The sequence below is a fragment of the Pteropus vampyrus genome, unplaced genomic scaffold, assembly GCF_000151845.1.
Source record: "Pteropus vampyrus isolate Shadow unplaced genomic scaffold, Pvam_2.0 Scaffold36, whole genome shotgun sequence".
Classification (NCBI taxonomy): domain Eukaryota; kingdom Metazoa; phylum Chordata; class Mammalia; order Chiroptera; family Pteropodidae; genus Pteropus; species Pteropus vampyrus.
The window spans coordinates 4,746,136-4,755,367 of record NW_011888817.1 but is presented as its reverse complement, the minus strand read 5'-3'; the positions used below and the strand labels follow the sequence as shown (position 1 = coordinate 4,755,367).

The 9,232-nt window shown below is 42.3% G+C and overlaps 2 protein-coding genes and 1 pseudogene across 3 annotated transcripts in view; 1 reads left to right on the top strand and 2 right to left on the bottom strand.

Moving 5' to 3' along the window:
- Positions 1-5,678, top strand: part of AUNIP (aurora kinase A and ninein interacting protein) — a 20,043-nt gene extending 14,365 nt beyond the window's left edge. The window contains exons 3-4 of the mRNA XM_011357634.2: positions 2,890-3,708; positions 5,611-5,678. Coding sequence (XP_011355936.2) covers positions 2,890-3,708; positions 5,611-5,678 — 887 coding nt within the window. The remainder of the gene's footprint in view (positions 1-2,889; positions 3,709-5,610) is intronic.
- LOC111738326 lies at positions 457-575 on the bottom strand (annotated as a pseudogene).
- Positions 4,857-9,232, bottom strand: part of MTFR1L (mitochondrial fission regulator 1 like) — an 11,151-nt gene continuing 6,775 nt past the window's right edge. For both annotated transcript variants that reach the window (XR_895751.2, XM_023529180.1), the window contains 2 exons: positions 7,874-8,195; positions 4,857-5,845 (listed from right to left, as the gene is read on the bottom strand). Coding sequence is in view for 1 of the 2 variants with exons in the window: in XM_023529180.1 (XP_023384948.1) it covers positions 8,087-8,195 (109 nt within the window). In the remaining variant the exon portion in view is untranslated. The remainder of the gene's footprint in view (positions 5,846-7,873; positions 8,196-9,232) is intronic.

Here is a 9,232-nt window from a genome sequence, read left to right as displayed (position 1 = left end):
GAACTGCTTCGTCACATGGAGACCAAGCACCCTGCATTGAAAGACATGCTTTTGGAGTTTTTGAAAAGAAAAAAAAACCATGAACACAAAGAACAAAAGCAATTTTTGAAGGCCACCACTTCATCAAACATGTCTGCACTGAGAGCATCAGTGGCTGACTGCATTGCTAAAGCTAAGAAGCCCTTTGCCGTTGGTGAAGGGTTGGTCCTGCCTGCTGCTAAGGACATTTATTGTGAACTTTTAGGAGAGGCTGCAGTTCAAAAGGTAGCAAGTGTTCCTCTTTCGACTAGCACCATAACTAGACGAATTGTTGGAATAGAGGATATTGAGACACAGTTGTTAAGATTTATGAGTCACCGTTGTACACAGTCCAGGTTTACGAGTCTGCTGATGTTGACAATAAGGCAACAGTACTTGTTTCTTTGTGATCTGTTTATTTTTATTTTTATTTTTTAATGCCTACAGCACCTGGTATTCCTAAGTGGTCTTCTGTCCAAATACTATCCAGGCCCAACCTTGCTTAGCTTCCGAGATCGGATGAGATCGGGCACGTTCAGGGTGGCATGGCTGTAGACTGTGCGATCTGTTTTTCAGGAAGATGTGCATGTGGACATGTTATGTGCACTTTTGTTGCCAACCAACACCACAGCTGCAGAACTATTCAAGTCTTTGATTACATATCAGGAAAACTGAATTGGTCATTTTGTGTTGATATATACACGGACGGAGCGGCTGCCATGACTGGATGACTTTCTGATTTCACTACTCGGGTCAAAGAAGTCGCCTCTGAATGTGAGTCTACGCACTGTGTCACCCAGAGAAATGCTGGCTAGCCGAAAACTGTCACCCTTAATGTGAGTCTACGCACTGTGTCACCCAGAGAAATGCTGGCTAGCCGAAATGTGAGTCTACGCACTGTGTCACCCAGAGAAATGCTGGCTAGCCAAAAACTGTCAACTTAACGTTTTGCAGGATATTATTAAAATTGCCACATTAAAGTACACGCCTTTAACTCATGTCTGTTCACACAGCTCTGTGAGGAGATGGACACACATCTTCTCATACACAGAAGTGAGATGGCTTTCTAAAGGTAGATCACTGGCCAGAGTTTTTGTTACAAGAAGTGCTCCAGAGATTTTAGAAAAATGGTCACCACTTGTAGCACATTTCAGTGACACAGAATGGGTCACAAAACTTGCTTACTTCTGTGACATATTCAGCCTGCTTAACCAATTCAGTCTGTCACTTCAGGGGAGAACAACAACTGTGTTTAAGTTGGCAGATAAAGTGGCTACATTCAAAGCCAAACGAGTTATGGGGGTGACAAGTGAACATTGGGATTTTTGACATGTTTCAAACATTAGTAGAGATTTTGAAAGAGACTGAGCCAGGGCCTTTTTTGTCCCAGCTGGTACATGATCGATCATCTGTCTCAGCTTTTGAAAAAGTTTGAGCATGACTTCCCAACCATAAAAGACCCCCAAACTGGGAAGGAAGGAATGGACCCATGACCTATTTGTGAACAAGCCAGGTGAATCGACTTTGTCCGTGCTACAAGAGGATCAACTGCTTGAGACTGCAAAATGACAGTGGCCTTAAAAGTATGTTTGAAACAACTTCAGATCTCCATATGTCCTGGATTAAAGTCAAGGCAATTATCCTGAGATGACCACAAAAGCACTGAAAAGTCTGCTTCTATTTCCAGCATCCTATCTTCGTGAAGCGGGGTTTTCTGCAGTGACAGCAACCAAAACGAGATTATGCAGTAGACTGGACATAACAACTTTGGTTGTCACTGTCTCCCATCACCCCCAGATTGGGACTATCTAGTTGCAGGAAAACAAGCTCAGGGCTCCCACTGATTCTGTGTTATGATGAGTTGTATAATTATTTCATTATATATTACGGTATAATAATAATAGAAATGAAAGTGCACCAATAAACGTAATGTGCTTGAACCATCACAAAACCATCCTTCTCCTCGGTCCGTGGAAAAATTGTCTTCCATGAAAACAATCCTTGGTGCCAAAAAGAATGGGGACCACTGTTCTATAGTATATTTCAAAATTTTGGTCTATTCTATAGTCTATATTGAATTCTTAGGTAAAATTGAGAACTCTTTCACAAAACAGTTTTCGCGGTATAATTCTTAGAGAAGAAGAAGAAATCAGTAATTCAGCTTTGTAATTAGATCTTAGTGTAACTTGGGTGTGGGGGGATTCCATGGCATTTGTCCTTAAGGCAGAACAGGGTCCATTCCATGCCTGATTAAATGGATAGGCTGGACACTAGTTGTTTATTATTGTCTTTCTTACTGGTTGACTTAGCATCTAATCGTGTCTTTACTCTCTTTACTGTGAAATGTTTGAGGAGTGTGGGAACTTAACATTCTTCATACTGTCCCCAGAAGGTTTCTCAGAGTTGGATGGTTAATGTGATCTTCGAGGCCTACAAGAATAGTGTTGAGCATGTTTCTCAAAGGATAATATCCAGGAGTAGTATTCGGTGAGGATCACTATTTAGCAGAAAGCACATTAAATAAAAGACAAAAGCAATACTGATGTGCCTTATGTTAAACTCCACGTATGAAAACTCAGCTGGAAAAGTAGGCTGTGGTCTGATTATATGTCGTATTCGACTTTATTAGGTAGGTCATGGGAAACATCCATGTATCGGAGGAGGGGAATATAAGGTCTGTGTTTTAGAAAGATCATTCAGGAGACACTAGAGATCAGCAGCAGGAATATCAGCCACAAAGGTATGTGAAGAATCTAAGACCCCTGTACTAGGTAGTGATAGTAGCTGATATTGATTTCAGAAAGAGCCAGCTAAATCCTGCTTAGGGCAGTTTTCCTGCACAATAATATTTGTTCATGTCTGTTTTACTAGGAAAGACAAATGGTGCTGATCAGAGGAGTATTTCATCTCATATAGAAAGTCAGACCAACAGAGAGTCTAAGAAAGATGCAACCCAGCTAGACCATCTGATCCAAGTCTTGGAGGATGATTGCGTGGCACCCCCTTTAGCCACTTCAACCCCTGCAGACATCCAGGAGGCTGGACTTTCTCCTCAGTCCCTCCAGGCTTCTGGACACCACAGAATGGGAACCCCATTCTTGACTGTGCTGTCTTTGTTCCAGTCTGATACCTTAGTCTGTGCTGAAGAGAGCCAAGACTCACTGGCTTGTTCCTTCACCCAAGACTTGGAAAGTTCGTGCTTGTTGGACCAAAGAGAGAGAGAGGATTCTTCCTGGAAAAGGGAATGGCTTCATGGATCTAAGAAAAAGAATTGTCAGGGTATGGAGAGACGCAGTAAGCCACTTGGCAAGGGCCATCAGCCCTTGGCTAAGACTAAATTGGAAAAGTTGTTGGCCAAAGAAAATAGGCAGGCCTCTGCCCCCTTTCAAACACACAGGGATTCCTGGAGTGGAGAAAACACAGAAGCGGTGAAACAAAGTTCTTGTGCTGTTCCTGTGTTTTCCTTGGACAGTGAGAAGAATGACAGGGACTCTTGGAGTCAGCTTTTCACCGAGGATTCTCAAGGCCAGCAGGTCATTGCCCACAACCCTAGAGCTCCTTTCCAAGATGTAACCAACAACTGGAATCGGGGCTTAGGGCAGTTTCCTGACAGCCCTTGGGCTCAGTACCAGGATAGGCCTATTCAGTTAAATCTGCAGCCTGATTTGTTCTTTACTCAGGACTCTGAAGGTAATCAAGTTATCAGACACCAAGTCTAAATGTCTTTGAATGTTTGGTTCTAAAAGTACCTTGAAATGACAGACATAGGAAAATATCTTGGGGCAGGGGTTGTTAGGGGTAATATGTTTGGGTAGGAGAGAGGTATGGGAAGAAGCAGTTATTATTGAGCATTTTCTCTGTGTAAATAAAGCAGGTGGTGACACTTGAAACAGTGTAATTGGCATTTGCCTTTTCGTAAGAAAGAGGTGGCTGATAAATTCCCTGTATGAGTCTGTGGTGAGCACTGAGGCAGCCAGGGCACGTACTCGTACCTCCACCAGACAACCCATTTCTCAGCCTGCATGAAGCCATCTCTGTGCACTTTCAAATGCCTGACTGGGACATTGCTTCCTATCGATGTGTATACTTTTAATCTCTGGCTGTAATCATACTTATTCATCCTAAGCTTGGAACCATTATTCCTGACACTTTTTTGAGTGATAAGACAAATCTCTCTGACCCAGATGTACAGGGGACAGAGAGATAGGTAGAAGGTAGAATGATGACAGTTTTATTTTATTTCTGTGGTAACTTTACAGCATTTTAAAGTTATATGCTGTTTAAACATCTCTCCCTAAATGAGCCTGAGCTATATATAATCTTATATCACTCTTCTACCAGAAGATGTGAGAGAACTCCCTTTGTAAAACAGTCCAAATAAATGACTGTTCACAAAGTTGGCTCTCATGGTAATTAGAACAGTACCAATTTTATTTTTGAAAAAGTAACTTTGTAGTATTATATGCTAGTATTATTTAGTATATCATTATCAGATTGCCATGAGTCAAATCTGAACAAGAGTCTGATTTGACCTCTGTTCTGCTGAAGATGTTATCCATCAGGTAGCAGTTTATCATGTTGTAGGTGTGGTACCTAAGAGGCTTAAACAACCCCTAGGCATTAAACCACACGTTATAAGATAGGACTGCTTTAAGAGTTTAGGACAAAATTTCCACAGGAAGAGAAATCCTTAGGGAAGTTTTATAAAGGCAGGACTTTATAAGGAAAGAGAGAAAACAGGAGCCTGTCAATTAAAGTTCATATACTGTAAAATTAACAGGAATCCTATACCCATGGAGGAGACCAGGTGATTATAACTCAGGGATGGACACAGCAAATACAATATCTTTCCGAATCCTTCCTTTAATATCAGGTAGTGCTTCCATCCAAACACACACAGGACACATACTATAAAGAAGGGGACCTGAGGGCATCTGAGTCATGCATGGTGCGGTTGGTACAAACCTTGGCCCAATGCAAAGGAGCAGCCAAGGGCCTGGAAGAAAGAAGGTATTCTCTTTCCCCTCCCCATTTCTCTTTCCTGCTGGGCTTAAATGAAAGTCCAAGGAAGAGAAAGTTTTAATCATTGGAACTAATGAGGCTTCAGGGCCTTGGAGGGTAGATTTGGTTGTACAGTATTACAAAATATATTTAAGAAAAAAACAGCCCAGGCCTCCCAGCAAGAGCCCAAATGTCAGCTGGTCCAAAGGCCCCACCTCTACATCTAGGTGTTGGACAGGGGAGAGGGTGATTGCTGGGCATTGGTGTTAGTTCATGGTAAAGCAGCATAAAATGTTTTTCCTCCCCTGTGAACATGTACATAAACATTTATAGCCCCCTCAGCTCTGCTGAGAGTGATAGCTGGGCACAAAGAGTCCAGTGAGACCAGTTATGGGGTCTAATGCAGTGAAGTAAGTCATTCAGGACCTATTTTCACATGGGCAAGGAAAACCCAGAAACTTCTAGGTCACCTTATAGACTGAAACTTTCTAACCTACACATTCACCTGGTACAAGCGTCTCAGCTCACAATAGGCTTATCTTCTGCTAAGGTTTGAAGTATGGAAAACATATAATCCAGCTCTTCTTTTAGTCCAAGCTCTAGCTTTCGGCAAGACTTGCAAAAATTTTCTAATTGAAAGGCAGAAACATCTGCGGTGAGGAAGGCAGCTATTGAAAGACTTTCAGGAGCACGAGACTGAGTTTGTAGAGCTGAGTGCTATCAGTTTCCTTTTCTACTGATATCTTCATCCTTCAGAGCAAACTTCCTTCTTAGGACCTCAGAGATAAGGACAGCAGGGTCTTCTTCCTTCAATAAACTCCGATTCCTGGAGATACGATAATAGCTTAATTAATAATTTACTGAGTACTTCTGACCTGGGTAGTGTTCCATGTCTTTGAATACGATCTCATTTAATCCTAACAACAATCGTGAGGTAGGTGCTACTATAGTCCTGCACAGAAATGTTATACAGTTTGCCCAAAGTTACTAGTCACTCAGCCATTACATGGTGGCTCCAGAGTCCAAAATCAAGCTACCTGGTTGCAGACCTCATTGCTTAACTAGAACGCTTTACTGTTTCCTGAGATGGCTATAAAATGTGGGCAAAGTAAAGGGCCATCAACCAGTTAGAGTTGGCCTGTGATGGCCAAGCTTCTACTCCCACCTTCTGATGCTTAGTAGCATTTCCCTAGGTCAGCAGGGGAAGTGACTAATGACTCTTGGCTATTCTGAACTTTATTAGTTCCAAGGAAAAGGTGTGCTGAGGATTTCCTACTATCCTGTCTCCACATAAGGCGGACCATGAGATTTTTTTTTTAAATAAGAGATCTAGAATTTAAAACATTCACATCATAAGGGACCTGTGGGAACAAAACCAACTTCAACCTGGGGTAGGTTCAAATTACTTGATACATCATAAAGTGTCCTAGATACTTGGAAAATAGTTGCTTGAAATCCTAGTAAACTTATATACATACATCCTCATGAAAGTGTTTTACTAGTCTATTATCAATAATCAAGATTGATTATTGAACCCTGAAAGCAGAAACAAGAGTAATTGCCTTCAATCTGTCACATTCTGAACCTTTAGTGATGGGGCTACTTTCCCAGCTCCTATTAACGAGGGACAAAAGATCCCAGGACACAAGCGGGAGGAGGAACTTGGATCTAACATGGTGCAAGAGGCAAGTAAAAGAAAGTTTGAGAGTCAAGCTATAAAACACCAGAAGAAAAAGACTCAAGGCAGCCACAAAACAGCAAAGAACTGTGGGAATGACCAAGATCAGCCTGGCTAGGACAAGAGAAGGTGAAAGTGACTTCCCTAAAGGAAGGGCTACCAGGAAGCGGTGACAGAGGAGTCACTTAGCTTTGTCTGGCTTTCAAAGGGAAATGGGGCAGGAGCCACAAGGGCACACGGGACCATTGGACATGGTGAGTGAGTAACCTTCCCTTCAACAGGAACTTCATCAACTCAGGAGAGAGCTTTCACCTCGCACAAGAGCTTTTACTCTTTATTAACAGAAATCTGAATACCCTGGCCTCTGGCCTTTGGGATATGGATGTCACTAAACAAATGCTTCAATGCCCAGGAACCTGCAAACAAGCTCCTCTGGTGTGTCCCGTGCAGGAGCTCAGACCACACTTAGAGGAACACTGCAAGTGGGGGGTCATCCCTCCAGCTGGAGCTCTAGGGCTTCTCTGCTAGATGAGTTTCTCAAGGTAGGTTTTTCCCAAATTCCCTCACACTCCCATCGGAAACACCTAGAGCTCCACTCCTTGGGGGTTCAGCTTTACAAAATTTAAGGTGGAATTTTAACAAATTTGAGCAATTCAGATGGGCAGCAAGGTTTAAGAACTTCCTATGAGCCTAAAAAGCCTTGTCTCAAATCTCTGAAATTGCAGGGTTGGTTTGTATAATGGACCACTGTATTTTAAAGGAGAAACTCCCAACTTTATGAAACTCTCCTTCCACCAAAAAAGTACCAGTTTGAGATACTAAATTATTATGCAACCCAACTCTGAAGGGTGGGGCACATGAACACTTACTAGCACTATGAGAAGTGAAGTGGTGAAGCCCCCTAGGGGACAGAAGTGGGATTAGATAGATGAACCTTCTTGTAAAATTCCTACCAGTCTAACATTTGGTTGGATTAAATCAACCCAACCAAATGTAAAGTGTTGCTCTTCCCTCAAACTGGAGCCCCAGGCATTAGCAAACAGGTAGGAAACTTTGTTAACAAAGTAATACACGGCTACTACTGAGGACTTTATATGTACGGTACCATCTATTGTATCATTAGTTACAGGCGACTGAAACAGTAAATATCACCAGAGCTCCTTATCAAATACTTACAGATCTTGGCTCTGTTTCATGCGGTGAAAGTCTTTCAGAATCCCCATCATATCTGCAAAGCTGCTCGCCTTGGACAGAGAGACACAGTCGTCCTCTTCAGACGAGCTGCAGGTAGCTTTGTGTTCTGGTTTGCAACATTCAGGGCTGGCAGAACAAAGCAGGGGAACTGATGGAAGCTCAGGGACCTCTACCTCGGTCTCCTCGGTGATGTCACTAATGACAAAGGAAGTTGTAGAGTGGAATGAGGATCCAAAACAAGGTAAGGGAGAAGAGACATTTGAACTTCCTGGAGATAAGAAATCTGGCGTTAATGAAGCCGAAGCTGAAAGAGAAAACAATAAGCATGGATGGACATTGGGGCTAGAATAGAATACAGCAGTAATACCTCCTCATAAGCACTGCCTACCAAACATTCATTTCTTGGGCTGACACCATGACACCATGAGCAAGCCTCGCACAGTATCTGTAAAGCCAGTAGACTACCCTTTCCTCTCAGGATTTCAAGAAAATATAGAAGCACTGGGTTCTTCTAGTGTTCCAGGAGAGCAGAAAAACCTACCCCACAAAGGCTTTGGCTCCTAAAAGCTCTCATTCTGCTTTGAGCTATGGAGTAACAGCCTTGTTTAGACTGCAACAATGACAGAACTGAGGCTGGAATTTGTCCTTTCCTCTAACTGGGCCAGTGCTTCTAACTACCCTGTTTTGAACGCTACCTGTGACCGGAAGAAGCATTCTACAGCAAAAATAGAATGGTGACGGCCCTACTAGTTTCCCAAATTTTAATGGAATTTCCTCAATTTCTTAAGTTTCTAAAACACTCTGATTTTTCATAAACTACTTTAGCTTATCTCTTAGATGACAAAAAAGATATGCAATAAATATAAATTGAAAATTCAAGTATAATTCCTCTATAAACCAGCCATATGAGGGAATTAAATACATAAAGATTTCACAGAGAATACCATAATTTTTGTGTTCCACCAACTGATAAGGGTTAGGAGCTATGACTCTGCGTCAACTAGGAGCAAAAAAATGATAGGAGGAATATGAGGATAAATAAACCCTGAGCTTCTTGGGAGAGATCCACCTGTTGGTATTTTATGCCACTAGTGAAGGCAGACTGCCATCCATTTCCAGTGGTTCTGCCTTAACTGCAGACAGAAAGCTGGAGGGATGGAGAGGTGCTCTCTGGTAGACAGGAAAAGGAAGACAGGTGCTTAAAGGGGATGATTATTTCTCATATTGAAAAGGAAAGCCACTGAGGGCTCACGGAAGACATCTTTTTTTTTTTTTTTTTTAAGGGCAAGGCAACCCTTGGTTGACCTCACAGATTACAAGGACCTTGTCAGCTTACAATCC